At 54.0% G+C, this 20,010-nt stretch overlaps 1 protein-coding gene across 3 annotated transcripts in view; it reads left to right on the top strand.

Moving 5' to 3' along the window:
- Nucleotides 1–16,528, top strand: part of MAP2K3 (mitogen-activated protein kinase kinase 3) — a 30,117-nt gene extending 13,589 nt beyond the window's left edge. For 2 of the 3 annotated variants that reach the window (XM_059861384.1, XM_059861383.1), the window contains exons 2-13: nt 3,221–3,253; nt 3,633–3,702; nt 5,452–5,500; nt 7,815–7,928; nt 8,548–8,667; nt 8,819–8,935; nt 9,078–9,129; nt 9,934–10,061; nt 10,631–10,708; nt 12,518–12,657; nt 13,344–13,389; nt 13,808–16,528. In XM_059861384.1, the coding sequence (XP_059717367.1) occupies nt 3,221–3,253; nt 3,633–3,702; nt 5,452–5,500; nt 7,815–7,928; nt 8,548–8,667; nt 8,819–8,935; nt 9,078–9,129; nt 9,934–10,061; nt 10,631–10,708; nt 12,518–12,657; nt 13,344–13,389; nt 13,808–13,891 (1,031 nt within the window). In that variant the 3' untranslated portion in view covers nt 13,892–16,528. Of the gene's footprint in view, nt 1–3,220; nt 3,254–3,632; nt 3,703–5,155; nt 5,270–5,451; nt 5,501–7,814; nt 7,929–8,547; nt 8,668–8,818; nt 8,936–9,077; nt 9,130–9,933; nt 10,062–10,630; nt 10,709–12,517; nt 12,658–13,343; nt 13,390–13,807 lie in introns of those variants that run through there. The other variant, XM_059861386.1, reaches the window with a different exon arrangement.
- The last annotated feature ends 3,482 nt before the right edge of the window (nt 16,529–20,010 follow it).

The following is a 20,010-nucleotide window of genomic DNA, read 5'->3' as shown; positions in this document are numbered from 1 at the left end:
GTGCTGTGTGTGTCTGTGGCTGGCAGCCCTTTCCTGTGCCCAGAATGGTGCCCTGCCATCCTGTGGGCTCAGGGCTGGCAGCAGAGCCCTGGAGCTTGCAGGGATAACCAGGACACATCCCCAGATTGCCTTGTCCTGCTGCTGCCTTTGGCCTTTGCAGAGGGATCTCTTGAGGGGAACTTGTGCTTGCAGACACCCCTCTTGCAAGAGCCCAGTGCCCTGGGAAACTGGAGCATTTCCAGGATTTTCAGGTGACATAAGCAGTTTTGCACATTCTAGCAATTCCTCCTGCAGGGACCCTCACGGGATCCCAAATGTGGGAGGGATTGTGCTGAGTCTCAAGGGTAGGGGAGGCAGTGCCAGGGACTCTCCAGTGGGAAGGAGCTGACAGCAGCTGCCTGCGGGGGCTGAAAGGCTTGAATTGCAGGGTCATGTCATGCCCATCCCACTGCCTTTCTGCTTCTCTCTTTTTTCACTTTTTTTTATTCCTTTCCCTGTTTTTTCCCTGCGTTCTTGTTCACCCTGAACGGGGCATGGGCTCTCCTTGGGGAGAGGCACTGGTGCCACAAGCAATGGGAGAAGCTTACAGCAAAGAGTAGTTCAGGCCAGCCTTTGGGAGCTGGAAATCTCGTGTCAAATTTTAGGAGAGCTGTAACAAACGAATCCAACCTCTGCCTCAGCTCCCTGGCTGCAGGGCAGCATCCTGGGTGATTTTATTCCTGCAGAAATGGGCTGAGCTGGGTTTTCTGCCCTTCACAGGTGGCCCAGGCAGAGTCTGGGAGTGGTGGTGTAATACCTCTGCTTTAATCAGTGCTTTTTTATGTTGGAAATGCTTTTTGGGGCTAAGCAGGATGGGCTGGGAAAGGGATGGTTGCTGATTCCACCTCTGGGAAGTTAAGGGTGGGAGTTTGGGAGTACAGGGAAGTGTGCAGGGTGCCTGTGGCAGCAGAGTTCATGGCCAGTGCACATCAAAAGACTCTCCTGTACGGAGCAGGTGGTTTGGAACAGGGAATCTCTGTGTCCCTTGCTGCTCTGATATCCCATGCTGCAAATCCTGCCTGCAACCTTTGGCTCCGCTGGACAAGGCACCCTGTGATTCCCAACCCCACACTGGGTGCTCCCAGCTCCCTCCAAGCCCAGAAGGGCTGAGGTAGGGCTGAGGCCATCCTGCAGAGGCCTGGCTTGGGTGTCTGTGGTCCCTGCTGCTGCCCTGTGAGTCACAGCCGTGGTGCCAGGGGAGCTGCTGGTGGCACAGAAGGCGCTTTGTGCCGGCTCTGCGGGGTTACTATGGCAATTGGGGAGAGGGAGAGCAAACAGATGGAGCAGAATCCCAGCCAGCATGGGGGGATTTCAGGGCTTCATGTGGAGGTCTGGCTGGTAACTGCTGCAGGGGGAACCTGTGTGTGGAGCAGAGACCAAACTGAGTTTTGGAGCAGGTCCTGGGGGTGAAGGGCTCAGCATGGAGCTAAATCCATCCCCTGGCATAGGATGGGTGCCCACAGCAACTCCCCAACTTGCCCAAGTACAGAAGGACTCAGGGGACCCCAGTTTCTAGATTCTGTTCTTGGCCTCCCACACTGAATAGCAAGAAGCTGGGAGTGGGAAGGGGAGGCACTGCTGAGCCCACGGCCAGGATCTTTCCTCTGGCTCCGTTTTGTGTTTGCTCCCGTCGTTGCTCCACTGGGTATTTTGCCAAGTGCCATCAGTGGGCGTGTGGGGCTATTCATAGTGCCCCTTCCAGCCCTGCTGGGTGGGCAATGGGGAAGGGAAACTCTGCAGGCTCACAAATTAGAACTTGTGACTGCTCTGACATGGTCAGGTGGTTTCCATCCCAGCGGGATGGGTTTGGGGTGGAGTGGCTCGTGTGCTGGTTTCACTGAGCTGGAAGTTCACATCATGGAAACTGTGCTGGTCTTGGAGCCTTTGGCTCAGCTCTGATGCAGGAAAAGTGGCAGATAAGGTGGGGGTGTGGACTGATCTGTGCTGATCCCCTCAGCAGGGAGGGATGCTGCTGGTCCTGCTGGTGGGACCTTTGCAATGTGTTGCAGACCAGCTTTAACCCACAACCTCAGGGAGGTTTGCATTTGGGGAGGGACAGGGCTGGAGAAGTGAGTCCCAGGCACCTGTTTTGTCCTGGAGCTGGCAGGGCTCAGGGCTGGGAGCTGTCAGAGCTGGAGACATGCTGGGCATGTGTCTCCCTTCTGTCCTGCTGCAGCTGCAGGAGCTGTTGCACAGTGCTGTCTCCTGAAATTCCAGCTCCTCGCTCTCCCCTCCCTTCCCTGGCAGCCTTTGGAGTGCTGGACTTTGTCCACACTCCTGCTCCCAGCAGCCAGGCAGGTAGGAGCTGTTCTGAAAGGCTGTCCAAGGCCACGCTGAGCTGTCTGCTCCCAGCCCCGTGCCTGGAGCACACCTTGATATTCCTGCTTTCTAATGGATCCTCCAGCTCTGTGCAGCCACAGCAGCTTTAGCTGCACAGTGCAGCTGCCCCCTTGTCTCTCCTGGGGGGATCAGGACCTCCATGCTCTCAGCTGCTGCACTTTCAGCCCCTTGGGGTCAGTTTGTTTTCCCAGGGAGGTGGGATGGAATTTTCACCTGCAGGTTTCTGGCCCTGCCTGAGCCCTGTTTCCCTCTGCAGCAGTGGGTGTTGTTATCTCAGGGCTGTTTGGAGTTGGGAGGAGGGGGACAAGAGCATCCTCTTGCCAGTCACTCCTGGTGCCTTGTCCTGGTGCCTCAGCCTGTGCAATCCCAGATTTGTGAGGGATTCACTGCTGGTTGACAGTCAGCTCATGTCTGGTTTTTCCCTATTTTCCATTTGTTGTGGCTGGGGTGTCCCCTATCCTGCTGGGACCAACCCCTTGCTTTTGCTGGATTTTGGAGTGCTTTTGTTGGATTTTTTGCTGGATGTCTCATGGTCATTGCTCTCCATGCCAGATCCAGCTCTGGCTCTTCCCAGGAAGGCCAGGCTGGGGCTGGGGCCCTGGGGGTCAAGGAGCCTCTGGACAGGGAATGTTTTTTGGGAGCCCTGCACATCACTAATGGTGTGGGGACCTCTTGTGGCTGGAGAAACGGGGATGGGGCCAGGCTTGGCTGTGCTCCCAAAGCCCAGCTGCCTCCCTCTCCTGGAACTCTCCTGGGTCCATGAGCCATGAGGGGTACAGGGCTGCTCTCTGCTTTGGCTGGAGCATCAAGTCTGAGCTGGTGTCTCGTTTTTCTCTTTCAGATTCCAAAGGATCCTTGGAGCCACACAAACCAGGTAAGTGTCCAGCAGAAATTGCAGCTTTTACCCCAGAAAGGGTTTAAATCCCAAAGAGAGGGGACTGTTAATGGCCATGAAGGGTAAAGAGCACTTGTGGGGTGCAGTGCTTGGCTCCAAGACCTGGAAAATATTCTGTTAGTGCACCCTTGGCTATTTCTACAGAGCAGTGTTCAGCAGTGTCATTGAGATCCACTTGTGCTGTGGCTCTTGCCTGAAATTTTGGGCAAGTGGTCACTGTGACCTTGTTGGCATTTTGCTGACCTTGGTGAGGGGTGCAAGCCATGCATTCCTGCCTAGTGGCTGCTGGGAAAAGGGTGCTTGAAGGAAAAAAGCAAGAATCCATTTGCTCACCTCACGTGTGCATCTTCTCTTCCAGTGAAAGGCAAGAAGAAACGGGATCTGAGGATAACATGTGTCCCCATCAAACCACCCGTGGCCAACACCACGTAAGGATCTCTGCTGCTTAGAGCTGCTCCAGAGCTGGATTGGGCACTTCCTCGAGGGGAATGGCCTGTGAAGACTTCCCAAAATCAGCGTAGTTGTTCTTTTCTCTAAAGCTGGGGCTCGTGGGTGATGAGAAGGAATTGCACACGTGTGTGCAGACATGTGCACAGCGTGTGTCGCTCTGGGAGATGTTTGATAGGAAATGTGCTAAAGGCAAAGACTCACAATCCTCTGGGGAGCTCTCCCCAGTCTTTCTGCCATGGCTCTGCCAATGCCAAAGGGCAAAGATGTGGTAGAGAGAGTGAATCTTCCTGGGGGAAGAATTTGAGTGCAGGGGAAGAGAAGAGGTGGTGGTAGCTGGACCACGACAGAAGCCAGAGGCACAAAGGTTGGGGAGTGTTTTACACGACCTGAGTATCAGGTTTAGTTTGAGTTGTTTGCAGCTCCTTACCCTGCTAAAAGGAGGCCACAGACATCTTGCACTGTTGTGCTGTTTGGGGCCAGTGCCCAGCAGTATCTCAGGGCACTGGAATTTCTCCCTGCCCTGTTTGCTTTGAGCTGCTGATGCTTGTTATGCCATGGGGGAGAGCCCAGGGTAGCAGTGCTTGGTTTGACAAAGAGCAGACTGCTAAAATTCTACTTCCATGGTGCTCTTCCAAAACACTTCAGGCTGCATCACCACTGCTGAGCCTTGTTTGCTCCAGAAACCTGTTCTAGAGAACTCCAGGAGAGCAGTGAAGTCCCCAAAAGGGAAATATCACTGCTGAAAACCCCAGGTAGAGAGGGGGAGGCAGGGGAGCTCCCTCACTGATGCTGTGCAGCCTCGCACAGCCCTGCCCTGCCTGTGACAAGCACCTCCTTCCCCCACAGGCACATCTGTCTCTGCTGCTGCCAGGGTTTGAATTTCCCCTGGAGAAGGCCTCATGCTGCAGTCTGCAGGGCTTTGCATGCCCAGAGGCTGGTGCAAGCTGCCCACTGCTCCTTTTCTCCCTGCTTTTCAAGCTGCAGTGCAAATATTTGCACAGTGCAAGGCTTTTGCTCAGAGCCCAAAGTACTTCCTTGAAGCTGGAGGCTGTACTGATGAGACCAAGCCAGTTGGGCAATCTCTGCTCTTTAGAAGCTCCCAGGGGATGGGGAGAGCCCAGAAGTGAGGCACAAGGGGCACAGCACTCCTGGTGGCTCTAAAAGTACCGTGCTGCCCAGAAAGAGAAGTGGGCAGCAATAAGGAAAAAAGCCATAAAGCACAACTTTCACCTGCCTGGTGTTGTGCAAAGGGTGACACCAAAGTGCTGCCTGCTCTGCCTGCCTGGAACAGGCAGCAGAGTGTACACAAATGACTCACAGGGGAGGAATTACCTGTTCCCTCGCGTGCGTTTCGGGCTACGTGGCTGTGCTGGTACAACACCTGCCTGTCAAAACATGACAGCTGAGCTGCTCTGCCACAGAAACGTCTCATCTCAGCTCCTCAGGCTCCTCTCCCGAGCAGGAATGTTTTCACAGCCTGGTGGTTTGGTGCATGTCTCACCTGGCTGACTCCCTGGGGTTCTCACTGTGCCCCATGGGTGTGGGGTGAGGCGTTACTGGCACGATTTAAAACTGTTGTGGGTGTTTGGAGGGGGCTGGTTGGAACCTACAGTCAGGCAAGGGGGAAAAGCAGCAGCTGAAAGTGCTCAAAGGAATGTGAAACCTGGCTCTAGCCAAGAGGGTGAATAAAGCTGAGCTTTCTCCTGATTCTGTCTCATTTCTTGCAGGCCCCCGAGGAACTTGGACTCCAGGGCCTTCATTACCATTGGAGATAAAGTACGTGTCAATGGGGTTTCTTTTTTTGCTTCCTTCCAGTTTGGTTTTCCCTGGGCATGGAGAGCTCTGTGGATTGTGCCTTGCAACCTGCCAGATCAGGATTGCAGCCTCATGGGATACAACTTTCAATCTAAACCATTCTTGGATGATCCAACCCATCTGTCCTAAATGAGGGTGGCCTGACTGCCCCTAACAGAGTCCCTTTATCCTGCCTACCCACAGGTCTGTGTTGCTGCTTGAGGCCCAGGAGAAGCTGGGCACAAGGTTTCTCTCTGGTTCTCCAAAGTCTTTCCTAGTGACCTGATGAAAAACACTGCTGGAAATAGCCACTGTCCCTCTTTTATTTCGTTCTCTTGTTATGGGCTCTCTTGGGGCTGCAGAAGCTCTTTGCAAATGAGCTAAAAATAGCCTGCATTGGATCAGCCCTATATCTAGACCCTTCCAGGCTGGGAGGTGGCTTGGCTGATGGGATCTGGGTCCCTTGGCCTCAGTGCAAGGATTAGGGTTGAGGAGAGGAAGCTTTGGCTGGGTCCAGGGAACAATCCTGCTGCCTGTGCTGTTTTCTGGGCCTGGTGTTATATATATAGCAGGAGCTCTGGGAGAGATGCTCTCCATGACAGCCTGGGCACTGTGTGTGCAAGGGGACAGTGCTGCAGCCTAGGGAAAACTCTCTAGAGTCACTTCCTTGCCTGCTCCAGTGTTTGCAGGAAGGGTCAGGTCCGGGTATTTTGGAGTAACATGATGGAGAAGAGGACTTGGGCGGGAGTCCAGCTTCAGGAGTGGAGGTGGGTGGTGACCTCGGGTCCCTGGGATGTGCACAGGCCATGCCACGCATCCCATTGTCCTGGGAGGGCTCCGTGGGTGCATCCATCACCTCTTGCTGGGCAGGGCTGGTTCCTGGAGCGTGCTGGGAGCCTTGGGGCAATGCCAGGAAAGGAAAAACACAATAACCAGGAACAACTGCAGAACACGTGTCCAAAAAGCACCACCAGATCCTTCCTGGAGGCCCCTGCGAGCCTGCACTGCTCCTCTGCCTGCTGCCCGTGCTCTCCTCACTTCAGGATCCACATCCTGGCCAGGAAAGGGCTGGCACCTTCCTGTGCTGGGCAGGGCACAGCTCAGCGCTGAGCTCAGCCCTCCCTGCCCGCCACAGCTGGCTGCAATCAGCAGCCACATCTGGCTGGAGCCAGGGCTGGCAGGAAGGTCGGGCAGACCTGGTGGCTGCTGCCCGTGCTGAGGGGACAGTGCTGGCCAGAGTCTGGCAGCCACATGTCCCAGCCAGAGGCCGTTTCCTCTCTCCCTGCTCAGGGCGTAGCTCGGGCTCCGTATCCGGAGCTGTGCCGTGCTCGTTTCCCACCCTGGCTGCCTTTGTGGCCGCTGGGGCACTTTGGCATCCTGGTATTATTTTCCTTCCCTGAGACCGGAGGCTGGATAAAGGCTGGCTGAAAGGAGGCCTGTGACTTATTAGGAGCCATGAATGCAGCATCCAAAAATAGCCCGTGTGTCACTGGGTTGGTGCCCTGCCCAGCAGAGCCAGCAATTACAGGGGAACGTGGCTTTAGGGAAACTTGTTTGTGGCTGGTGCAGGAGCTCACTGGCTCCCTGCAGTGTCAGGCACTCGCTGGGGTGAGCGCTGGCCATGGTTTTTTCACAGCTTAGGTAGTTGTTTTTCTTGGTGTTAACTCAGGTTTTACCTTGCTGGCAGCTTTTTGGTGGTAGGAGAAGGTATTGAAAGTGGGTAAAACCTGTGTGAACTCACTGATAATTAGAAATGGAGTCGCTGTGCACAGCCTGTCTAAGAGAGGCTTTGCACAAGTGTTGTTAGACACACAGAGGGGTTTTTGTGACTGATGATTTTTGGGATGTGGGGAGAGGGGAGGGATCCCTGGCTGCACACAGGGGTTTGGAGCGTGGTGGAGGCTCCTGACCGCTGCCCACGTTGGCACAGGACCTGTTAAAATCCTGCAAATAGTTCAGCAACTGCAGAAATACCCTTGTGTGGGTAATCCCTCACAGGCAGCGAGGCACCAACCTTTGGTGCCCTTTCCAGTGGCAAAGTTCCCTGGGCTTAAAGGATGAAAGTCCTGATCTCCAGCTGCAGAGGGGGAATTAAATGAACCCTGGTGAGTGTGAGGTGAGAGGGTTTGGGCTGTGATTTAACAGAGCCAAAAATACCCCCATCGTCTCCAAGCGTGGCGCCTCTGGAGTCCTCCATAGTTCGAAAGGCCCTGCATGAGCGAGCTGACAGCATTGCTGATGTCCTTGCTGATAAACCTGCTTGTCCCTGATGCCATTTTGTCCTCTCTCCCTAAAGAACTTCGAGGTGGAAGCTGATGACCTGGTGAGCATTTCAGAGCTGGGCCGTGGGGCCTACGGCGTGGTGGAGAAGGTGCGGCACGCACAGAGTGGCACCATCATGGCAGTGAAGGTGAGCACACCTGGCTGGGTGGGGACGCCTGGCTGGGCTGGGGATCACGAGGGGCAGCCCCAAGGGAGCAGAGGAGCTGCTGAGCTCCACTGGTTGTGGTAAAACGAGGGTGGGTTTATCTGGCTTTGGCAGCCTCTGGTGTTCCTGGTGTGGTTTGGCCAGTGCAGGGTCTGTGCTGATACTGGCTGGGCACTGGTGGGATTGATAACAGCCTTGGGAATCCAGGATTGGTGCCTGCAGTGTAAGGCTGGCATGGCAGAGTGCCTGTCCAGGCTGCTGGCCTGGCCCTGCACCCGCTGCAGAGCGTGCCAAGGGTTTGGCATTCGTTAAGGTTCTGTCTGGCAGAGGCAATTTGGGCGTCTCCTCCTGGGTGCTGCTGGCTGCAAAATAAGGATAAAACACCCTGGCCCCAGGACTGCAGGTCCTGAGTCAGGCTGGGGGATTCAAGGAGCTCAATCAAAAGTTATGGTTATGCCTTTTTGCTTTGCTTGCTTTTAACCATGCAGATTGGCCAGTTAGCCAACCTAAAACAAATGTTTGAATATCTTCTACTGTTTGAATATCTGATATCTGGTTACCCCACCTACACCAAACTCTTGTTGTTTCATGTTTGTTTCAGAGGATTCGAGCCACTGTGAACACTCAGGAGCAGAAGAGGTTGCTGATGGACCTGGACATCTCCATGAGGACAGTTGACTGCTTCTACACAGTCACCTTCTACGGAGCCCTCTTCCGTGAGGTACTGACCTGCCTGGGGCCACCTGGGGCTCTGGGATTGCACTGGAGGCACCAAACTGTCCCCAAAACAACTCAGTGTTCTTCAGCCCAGCTCTTTATCTCCCCTGGGTTTCCAGGGACTTCCCTCTTAGCTGCCTTCTCTCCATCTGCAGGGTGACGTGTGGATCTGCATGGAACTTATGGACACTTCCCTAGATAAATTCTACAAGAAAGTACTGGAGAAGAAGAAAACCATCCCTGAAGACATTTTGGGGAAAATGGCTGTGTCTGTGAGTGGCTCTTGGGTCCTTAGATGGATTTGTGCATCCCCTGAGCCTGCTGGAGGTCTCTGCTGAGGGCTGTGGTGTGTTTGCAGTGAGAGGCTGCTGCTGCCTGTGACTGATGAGTGCTTTTCCACTCTTTTATCCCCAGATTGTACGAGCTCTGGAGCACCTGCACAGTAAACTGTCTGTAATCCACAGAGGTAAATGCTGGATGGGTTTAGTGGAGTGTGGCTGGAGATCCAACCTTGAAATAAGCTAGGGGAGGGCTCCTTTCCAGGTGTGCTGTGTCCCTGTGGTGGACAAAACTCCACCCCCAGATTGGGCTGTTCCAGGCCTTCCTGGGCTGGTGGCTTCATTCAGTTCCTGAGATGCTTCCCTTTCTGCAGGGTGTTGTTCTCTTCCTCCTTTCCACATGAAGGGTTGAATTTAACAGCAGAGTTCCTCATGACCTGTATTTTATGAGCATCTCTGTCCTTCTTGGAGTACAGAGGTGCCTTGAAGGCAGCTCTTGGAAATAAAATCTCCAAATCCTCCTGGCTGGGTAGTTTTAGCAAAGTGAGGGCTGGAGGAGACCTTACAAATTCACAGGTGGGAATTGTAACACCCAGGTCTTGCTCTCCACCCTGGTGAAGTCCCTGGTGTAGTTGTGGACAGATCAGGCTGTGCATGAGACAAACTCTCCTGAAGATTTGGTGGAGCTGTGCTTTTAAGGCTGTGCTGGCCACATAAATCTCTCCTAAGGAGCTGGGGATAAACTCCTCAATATTTTATCTGAACCTTTTGACCTGCCTGGTTGGAGAGGGGACTTGTTCTCCCTAAGGACATGGTTGGAGTTCACCTGTGAATAACTTTGATTGCAATAAGACTGGTGGGGCTTTGTCTCCCTTCCCCTGTGTTGGGGCCTGCCTGGTCCCTCCCAGGCCTGCAGGGAGTTGTCAGTTTTGTCTCAGACTCTTCAATACCCCTGCAAACACCCAAATTTTCCCTCTTGCATTTCCTCTCAGACGTGAAACCTTCCAACGTGCTGATCAACAAGGAGGGGCACGTGAAGATGTGTGACTTTGGGATCAGTGGTTACTTGGTGGACTCTGTTGCCAAGACCATGGATGCTGGCTGCAAACCCTACATGGCTGTAAGTGCAACCCTGTGCAGCCTCAGCCCTGCCTGTAAGAGGCTGCTGCTCAGAAATCAGTCTGTTCCACCTCCAGCCTGAGATAAAAGCCACTCAGGGGTGCTCTGGTCTCCCTGACTCAGCAGAGCCTCCCTTTAAGCCCAGCTCTGAGTTAATCCCACAGTGACTCTCCCTCTGCCCCTTCCATTTGCAGAAGGACACAAAACTGGTTGTGGCACTGCTCCTTGTTGGATAGAAAGTGCTGAGGCTTTTCTTGGCAGGATCATTTAGTTTCATCCCCAAGTCAGTATGAGTTTCCCTTTGCCATCTGTGGCATCCATGTGGGAAGTGTGTGCTCCTGAGGCAGGGATCCTGCAAGTCTCACTCTCCTGCAAAGAGGCAGAGTGGATGTGAGTTGTGTGGAGCAAGATGTGGCTTTCATCAGAGCTAGATTCAACCTCAGACCCTGCCTCCCTGGGGGCATGAGCCAGGGAAATCCACCCAGCCTGGCTTTTGGAGCCAGAGATGTGCTCTATGGGGTTTGCACTGGGAAAGCAGGAGTGCTAACACCTCCCATTTTGCTGTTGCAGCCAGAAAGAATAAACCCTGAGCTGAACCAGAAGGGCTACAACGTGAAGTCAGATGTCTGGAGCCTTGGGATCACAATGGTAACACCAAGGACTGGGATCTGGATCTGCAGCCCTGGGGTTGGGATGGGGTTTGGGCAGGTGGGGCTGTGCCCTGCTGGGAGCACTGGCAGCTGGGTGGGTGCCCATCATGCAGGACTCACTTTGAGCACGACAGCTCAGGGAATGAGGTTAATTACCCAGGGAATTCAGGCTCCCAGCAGACAATATCAGGATGACAGTGACTATCCACGCTGAGTATCCAAGAGTCTGGCTTTAAATTGCTCTGCAGCTCCCTGCCTGCTGGCTGAGGGGTGGTCAGTGGAGCAGGGTTTGCTGCAGTTGGGGCTCTGCCTTCCTGCTTCACCCCCCATGTCACCAGAGCCTTGCAGGGGATTCCAGTCCTGCTGCACTGAGAGCTGCTGTGTGTGGTTTGCAGCAAATCCTGCCTGCGGGGTGGCTCAGAGCAGCCAACAGGAAGGGGAAATGCTTTCAGTTCCAAAATTGCAGCTGCTTGGGATGGTTTATCTGCCTCCTGCAAGAAACAGATCTTGCAGAAAGCTGCTGAGATCCTCTGGCACCAGTGGACAAAGGAAATCCCAGCTGTTGGCTCCAAGGAATGCTGCCTGGGAAACAGCTCCTGCTTTCCAGGGGACTCTCTCTGAGGGTAGATTATTTTCAGGAATTTCTCCTGTGCCCTCTTAGCTGTGGCTTTTGTTTTGGGGGCTGCATCCCTGTGTTTGTGCACGCTGTGTCTTGGCAAATATTCCCTCATCTTTGGTCTCATCCACACCCAAGTGCCAAACCCAAGCCCCTCTCCCTGGTGTCCCCATGCCAGTGCAGAGCTGGTCTGGCTGACTGGAAATGTCATCAGGAATGTCATCTGAGCTGCAGGAAGCTGTGGGATGGGAGACTCTGAGTGATGGAATATCCAAACCTTTCCAAAGCTGGAAGGGAGAGGACACCTTGCTGGAAGTTGGCCAGCCTGCAGCTGAATGGAGCCCCAGAGTGTTTGGTTCCCTCTTGTGTCTTCCTCCTGGGCTGGCTTCCTGGGGTTTTTTAGGTTTATTTTCTTTATGAGGGAGTTGGATTGATTTCAGACCAGACAGTTTGTGAGCCATTGAGTTGAAGGGCTGTTCCAGGCCTTCCTGGGCTGGTGGCTTCATTCAGTTTTGCAGCAGCAGGAACTGACCTGAGCCAGAGGCAGGGAGGGACCCTGGGCTCTGTCCCAGTCTCTGTCCTTTCAGGTTTGTTATTCCTCCCATCACATCACACCCTACCAGGCAGGTCTCAAGGTTCTGTTGCCCGTTTTGAGACAGGAGCTGATCCTTGGCATGAGGAGACTACCCAAGAGCTGTGACCAACCTTTTCCTGCATAAATGAGGGATGGAGCAGGGGTGACTTGTAGGAAGAACCCAGTAATTGAGGTGGTTTTGGCAAAATTATGTTCTAGCACTTAATTTTTCTTGGGTTTGTGGATTTTTTGTGTGTTTAGCTCATGCAGTGCCAGCCCAAGGCCCAGAGGCTGCCTTAGGGCAAGCAGAGCACTTTGGAAGCCAGTGCAGAAACTGTGTGCTGTTACTATTATCTTTTTAAATAATCCCATTTTACATATCTTTTGTGACTTCCTGTAAATGCATTAATATGCTGAACCAACCTCAAAAGGAAGTATTTTTGGCCTCTGGGTCTTTGTATTTTAAAAAAAAAAGAAAAAAAAGAAAAAAAAAGGTGGTATGACCCAAATTGAAAATGGTTTGTAAGGAAAGAGGGTTTTCCTTTGAATCTGAGCTGGCTGAGCATCGTGGGGCTGTGCCTGGTGTGTGTCTCACGTGTCCCTGCCTCCACCCCCAGATTGAGCTGGCCATTCTCCGCTTCCCGTACGAGTCCTGGGGGACGCCCTTCCAGCAGCTCAAGCAGGTGGTGGAGGAGCCCTCGCCCCAGCTGCCCCCTGAACGCTTCTCCAAGGAGTTCGTGGACTTCACAGCACAGTGGTGAGGCTCCAGCAGGGACTGCTGGCTCTCCCAGCCTGCCTGAGGAGCAGCCCTGATCCGGGGGGGTTGGAGTGAAGCGTGGGGCTGGCTTTGCTGTCCTTTATTAGCCCTTTTCTGCCCTCCTCGCTGTACCTGGTGCTCAGCATGGCAGGAAGCTCTGCCCAAACTGGTTTTGCTCTCAGCCTGACTCACCCAGGCTGGCTGGAAGGTGCAGAGGTTTCTCTTCCCCTTTTCCTGTCGCTGCTGCTGAAATGTTGGTGTTTTCTGGCAAAGTGGCAGTGAAACCAGAAGCACCCCCTGGCAGCCTCTGGGTGAAAGCTGCTTTGTGGTTTTGTGGGAAGCTGCTCCCCCAGGGTGTCCCCTGCTCCCTGGGTGCTGCCAGGCAAAGGCAAGCTCACCCTGCAGGTGCTGGGAAACCATATCCCCTCCTTCCCAGTTGTTCTCTGTGTGGGGCAGACTGCAGAGCTGCTTGGCTTGTGCTTTTTGTGGCAAAACACTGAGTTGTCCTTTCCCAGTTACCTGCCTGGCTGCTTTGCTGGTGGTACAAACCTGCTCAGGCAAGGAGGGAGAGGGATGGGTGCAGCATTTCATGTTGGGTGGGAAGGGGAGATCCCCTATGACAGACCACATTCAGCAAAAGAAAAAGATCCCACAGCCTTTCTGTCCCTTTTTTTTTCCCCTTCCAGCTTAAGGAAGAACCCAGCTGAGCGAATGAACTATTTAGAACTTATGGTAAGTGCAGAGCTGTTTCTGCTGGTCTTTATTCCCAGTTTTGAAACTCAAGTCAGTGGTCCAGCAGGGAAATGGGACAAGTTGTGGGTGACTTTTCAGGCACAGAGCGGGATGGGTGTAATGTGTCACAGGTGTGGAAAGGTGTGTTGATTTCATGGGTGTTAAGGTCAGGGTTTCCAGGTGTTTTCTCCATCTGTCCTATCTGCTCTTGGAGAGTTTAGACCTGGAAGGATGGTAGTACAGCTGCCAAGGTGGGGTGTCCTGCTGGGGCTGAACTGAGAAATGCCAAAGTTCATCTTTTAGCTGAAGAATGGTGTCCGTGGGAGTCTGGGGAGGAGGGTGGAGTCCCCCTCCAGCTGTGTGACATCCCCCGGGGGTCTGTGGTGTCAGCTGATGTTCTGTTTGATCTCATTGGCAGGAACACCCTTTCTTCACCTTGCACGACACCAAAGAGACTGACATGGCCTCCTTTGTGACAGAGATCCTCGGGGAAGACTCCTAACTCCCAGCTCCCAGCTCCCTGCAGTCCCTCCAGCCCGGCTTCCCCGCAGGAGAGCGAGCGAGGACTCGAGTTCACCACGGTGCTCTGCACAAATCACAAATCCTCCACCCCGGCCTGGGGGCATCTCTGGCCCCATCAAAATCTCTTTTCTCTTTGCCCTGAGAAAAAAATCCCCCAGGAGGAGCCTTTTGAAGCTAACACCTTCCCAGCCAAGCCAAGGACTCTGAAGGCTCAGGAGGTCCCTGGAGAGGAGCAGCGCCTGAGCAGGCACAGGGTGCCCGAGGCCACCTCCCTTCCCCAGAGCCAGAGCACAGCACAGGGGGTTGTGTTTCTTTGCTGTCAGGGGAAGACAGAGGGAATCAGTGCTGCTGTGCTTCTCCCACTCCTGCCTGCCTGCCCAAAGCCCCTTCCCTGGAGTCTGGTCTCACTTGCCTTCTCTCTGTGCCTGGCTCTCTGCCCCCAGGAGCCCACGCAGCTTTAGGGGCTCGTGGAGCTCCCTGGGCTGCTGCTCACACCAGAGGAATGTTTTAAGGACCCTTTGAGGCAGCACCAGCTCGGGCATCCCTCTCTCTCAATCAGTGCTGCTCTCTTGAGGAGAGGGGGGAAAAGGCATTTTTCCACGAGCCCACTGTGCCACAAGCTGCAGCCCACGCTGTCCCCGCACCTGCCCGTGGGGCTTCACCCAGCATCCATCCCTTCCCTCGTGGGCACAAGGTGATGGAGACACAGCAGCTGCCTGTCCTCCCCGTGGCCCTGGGCTGGGAGGTCACATCCCTGCCCCGGGCATCGCCTTCTGCAGCCCTGGCTGCCTCCATCCTGCCTGGCTCCCTCAGAAGTCTCTGCTCCATTTACTTTCCAGCCTGGAGCTGCTGTCAGACCTCGCACTGTGACACTGTTCCAGAGGCTGAACTCGCACCCCTGGTGTCCCAAACTGTCCCCAACCCCTGTGGGTAGCAGCTAGAGCCAAACCCCAGAGACTGGCCTGGGGCAGTTGTACATTTGATGTCTATATATGATGGACTTTGTAACGTGTTTCCTAGGTTTGATCTAACTCGCTATAAATTAAAGCCCTTCTGTGTGGGAGGAGGGAGGAGCAGTTCCTTCCCTGCTGACAAATCCACTGTGAAAACCTGATGTGTTTCCCCAAGCTCCCAGCCTGAGGAGCCAGGGGAGCAGGAGGGGTTTCAGGCTTCTACTGTACATGATCACGGATAAACCGGCTGTGGATTTTGGTTTTGTTTATTATTTTTCTTTTTTCTTTTTTTTTAATAATTGAGTTTTTCTGAAGGATTTTTTTTTTCTTTTCTAATATATATTTGTGTGTGTGTGTATGTGTGCTCTATATATATTATATATTTTTAAATCAATGATGAATGTGTGGATGTCTATGTGGCCAGCAGATCTGGCACAATAACAATTTTTCTGGCTAAATTTGGGCAGGTGGGGAAGGGGTCACTAGAAAACACTCTGGCCTAAGATTACTTTTTTTCTTTCTTTTTTAAAGAAATGCATCTATTTTTTGACTGAATCTTTTAAAAATGTTATTCCTGAAATTCATGCCCTGGAGGTCTGGATTTCAGGGTGAATTTCCAGTGTTCAGGGTCCCCCTCAATGAAGAATGATGTTCCCTTAAATTCATTATCCCCCCTCCTGCAGTCCAGGGTTTGATGCAGTGCTGGGGACGCCCTGCCTGGGAGCTGGGGTGTTCCACACCTTCTATCCCCATGAGCTGCTCCTGGGAAAGCTGCTTTGGGGCAAATGGTTTTCAGCCCTTGATGCATCACACAGCCAAAGCTTTTCCTGTGCCATCCCTCTGATCCCCCTCCCTGAGTCAACAAACCCTGGGGAACCCAGCCCAGGTGGAGCTGCACAAACCCTGTTCAGCTTTGGTTTGACCCTGACCCCCAGCCCACCTCTGGATGGAAAATAAGGAAGTGATTGATGTTCTCCATGTCTCCCTCCTCCTCATCCTGCTCTGCAAACCACCCAACACTCACCTGTACCTGTTTGATTTGACAGCTTTGCCGCTGAGATGTACAATTGTAATTTTTTTTTCATAGTTGGTTACTTTGGATTATTTTTGTTTTTAGTTGAGCTTTTGGGTTTTCTCCCTTCTCTCTTTGTTTAAACCCTTTTCCCCTTCCTTTATCTCACCCTTTTTTGGTGCTTTGGGGAATGGTGTTCATTTTTTAAAAAATTTTTTTGCATGCTTTTTATTTTTTTCTGCATTTCTCCTCCTGGAGAGAGTCCTGATTTCTGTATTTTGGGATAAGGGAGCATCTTCCCTTTCAAACACAGGGGAGATGGCTCTGGGGTGGGCTTGGGCCTCTGTGGATGAGCTGAGGCTTTGCTGAGGAGGCAAACACACCACACCTCCCCGTGTCATCTCCTCTGCTTCATTCTACACAGGTCTTACCTGTCCAAATCCCGTGTCCCTTTGCCCTTTGCACCTCCCTGCTTCCCTGTCCCACCTCGTTCCCTCTGCAGTGGCAGTTCCTTGGGGAGAGCCAGCTTGGCTTTAAGGTGGGCAAGGATTTTGACTCACATGGGAAGCCCCTCTCCCCTTGTATTTTTGGGAATGGTCTGTACCCCTCAACTCCCATCCTTATTTCCAATAAAATTCACCCTCAAACCTGATTCTTGTCTCCTCTTGCTGTTTGAGCAGCGGCTGGGAGCTCTTTGGGGCAGCAGCTTGGAGGGGGATCCTCCTTTCTCCCTATAGTGTGGGGTGATGCTGCTGCTGATTTAGGGATGGTACAAGCTGTGACCCTTGGGATGGGATCCCTGGAGCATCCCCCCTGGGGGTGCAGGAGGCTGTGGAGGCTCCAGCATGGGGCTTGCACAACATGAGAACCCCAACTCAGCATCCCAGGAGTGGCACCCCCGGGAGCGCTGCCAGGGGATACCCAGGGCTCTGCTGCTCCTGCGGCCGGGCAGGAGGCTGAGGCTGTGGTTTTCTGGGGCAGGGGGAGGCTCACCATGGACTGGGGATTCCCTCGAGTCCAGGGTCCCGGGGCAGCAGGCGCTGCCCGCGGCCGCGAGGGGGAGGCAGCGCCCGGCGCCGGGACGCGGCGGGACCGAGCGGGACCGAGCTGGATCCGCGGGAATGAACATCCACCGGGACACGGCGGGAACGAGCTGGATCCGTGGGAATGAACATCCACCGGGACACATCGGGACCGAGCTGGATCCACGGGAACGAACATCCACCGGGACACGGCGGGACCGAGCTGGACGCACGGGAATGAACATCCACCGGGACGCGGCGGGACAGAGCTGGATCCACGGGAATGAACATCCAGCAGGACACATCGCGACCGAGCTGGATCCACGGGAATGAACATCCACCGGGACACGGCGGGAACGAGCTGGATCCGTGGGAATGAACATCCACCGGGACACATCGGGACCGAGCTGGATCCACGGGAATGAACATCCACCGGGACCCGGCGGGACCGAGCTGGATCCACGGGAATGAACATCCCCCGGGACACATCGGGACCGAGCTGGATCCATGGGAATGAACATCCACCGGGACACGGGCGTGAACATCCATCGAGACCCGGCGGGATGAGCCCCCACCAGCGGCAGGACCCGGCGGAGCCCCCTCTCTCCCTCCCAAGCTGCTGTGATCCCCCCTCCGGGCACTTCCCAGCCCTCCCTGGGCCGGGATTAGGGCAGGAGGTCCGGGGCATCGTGCCCATGGGGGATGGAGCTGCAGGTTTGGCGAGGGACTGGGAGTAAGGAACAGCTCCCTTCCCAAGTATTTTCCCCGTCAGCCCTCTCCAGGCAGGACCAGGTCGGGGACACCGCGTCCCTCAAGCACCGGGATCTTGGTGGCGATGCTTTGCCGGGAAATGGAGCCGAGGGGGGAGTCAGCGGTGCTGGGGAGAGCAGGGACCCCAGGAACGCCCATCCGTGTGGTGTGGGGACACGCCTGGAGGGGGCCCGACCTGCTGGGAGCTGGAGTCTGCTCTGTTCCAATTACCAGCTTAATAGCTACATCGAGACCATTAAAAATGCATCAGTGCCTCCGAGGAAAGAACTTCAGGAGAAGTGGAAAATTCATCACTTTGAGTTCCCTTATTAGGAGAAAAGGTGTTTTTTTTCCCCCCCATTTGTCTCAAAGAGAGGCAAAAAGAGGTTATTTCTGCCTGGTGACTCCCCCGTGGGACTGTCACGAGGTGCGAACAGGCAGTGCCCAAACCTGGGTGAGAAGGACACAGCTCCCGCTGCTGAGAAGGGAAAACTCAGCACAGCCAGCACAGGCAGGGGGCACAGGGACCAGGGGTGGCAGCAGCTCAGTCCTCCTCAGATGAAGGGCCAACAGCTCTCCCTGCCCTGTGCCGAGAACAGTGTTGGGAGCAGTGTGATAATGAGTGACACAGGGACTCTGGGCAGGTGTGAAGGAGGGCTCTTCATTGCCAAAACCCCAGGCAGGTGTGAAGGAGGGCTCTTCATTGCCAAAACCCCAGGCAGGTGTGAAGGAGGGCTCTTCATTGCCAAAACCCCAGCCTTTTTAAGCACTTAGCCATTTATCATGGTTTTAAGGCACAACAAGCCCAAGTCAACCAACCACCACACACCCTGAAGTGGACACGATGAGGACATGTGGCAGTCACACAGCACATCTCTCACATCTCTCACTTCTCTCTACCCCTATTCCAGCTGAGTCACCCCCCCATAGCTCCCTTCTCCTTAGCCTAAGTAACAGGCTGGAGCCATCTTATGAGGCCTTCCCTTTCTAAAGCCTTACGAGCAGCCCCTCTGAAACGGCAGACCCCAATGTGCTCCCCCAGTACAGTGCAGGTGTCTGTACTGGTCATACTGGTCTTTTGCAGGGGTGGTTCATCAGGAACTGTAGTGGTAGGACAAGGAGTAATAGGTTCAAACTGAAAAGGGGAAAATAAAGGTTTGAAACACACAACAAGGAGGCCCTGGCACGAGTTGCCCAGAGAAGCTGTGGCAGCTCCATCCCTGGAAGTGTCCAAGGCCACGTGGGATGGGGCTTGGAGCAACCTGGGGTAGTGCAAGGTGTCCCTGCCCATGGCAGGGGGTTGAAACTGGGTGATCTTTAAGGTCCCTTCCATCCCAACCCCTTCTGTGCTTCCATTCTGTGGTGGTTCTCTCCAGGAGCTCCTGAGCTGGAGCTCACGCTGTTCCTAAGAGCCGTGTGCGGAGGAGGGCTGGCTAATGGATTAGCAGGGGGTGTGATGATGCAGCCAGTTTTCTGGGGCTGAGGGTTATTTATTTTGCTTAATTTTTCTTTTTTTTTTTATTTTTCAGATGGTGGCTGAGCCCGTATCTAGGATAGGGGTGGGCTTTTTTTGGTTCAGGTGGCCTGTGGGCACCTTGTCGCTCGATAGTGTAAATTAGAGAGTTCACCCAGGCCAGGGGTTTGTACCAGACGTGTTCAATCCTCCCCTAATAACTACCTCACCCAGAAACTTCCAAAGCTCTTGTAGCACCTCAGCACTAATGAGCTGAAGCTGCAGAATAGCAATGAGGCCTCGGGAATATGGATCAGCCTTTCCTGGCCCAGCCAGAGGCTCTAAAATGGTTTCAGCTGGCACCCAGAGGGAGCAGTGAAGCCCAGCTGGGAGGGAAGGGTTTAAAGGAGGTGCCTTAGGTGCAGAAGCCTTTGCTGCCCATGAGGAGCTGCTGAGGATGTCTCCCAGCTCTCCTCTCCAAACAGAAGGGTAGGTGGCTTGTGTTGAGGTGAGGAGAACCCAAACTCTGGTTGAACCACTGGTATCCAGGTGCTTTGGTGCCCTGCCTTTTCCCCCTGATAATTGATCATCCCTGGTTGATCTAAGTTTGTTTCTAAGTTTCATTTTTACTGCTGGCTTGGACAAAGCATCTCCAAGCCCTTTCTGCCTGTCCCAGCAGCCTGGTTTGCACATCCGGCCCCAAAGTGTGTGTATTTATTTATGGAGTGAGTTGTGCCACCCATCCATGCACAGCCGCTCCATCCCCTGGGAATTTTACTGGACCAACAACAACAGGGTGCTGGAAAGTTGGGGTGATTTCTGCTGGAGCCCCAAACCAGGGGGAAAACTCCCATCCTACCCAGCAACACCAACCTCCAGCCTTCCCTCTCAGCTTGAAACTCCTATTGA

This window comes from Haemorhous mexicanus, chromosome 17 (genome assembly GCF_027477595.1).
Source record: "Haemorhous mexicanus isolate bHaeMex1 chromosome 17, bHaeMex1.pri, whole genome shotgun sequence".
Taxonomy (NCBI): Eukaryota; Metazoa; Chordata; class Aves; order Passeriformes; family Fringillidae; genus Haemorhous; species Haemorhous mexicanus.
This window is presented reverse-complemented; position numbering and strand designations above follow the sequence as displayed.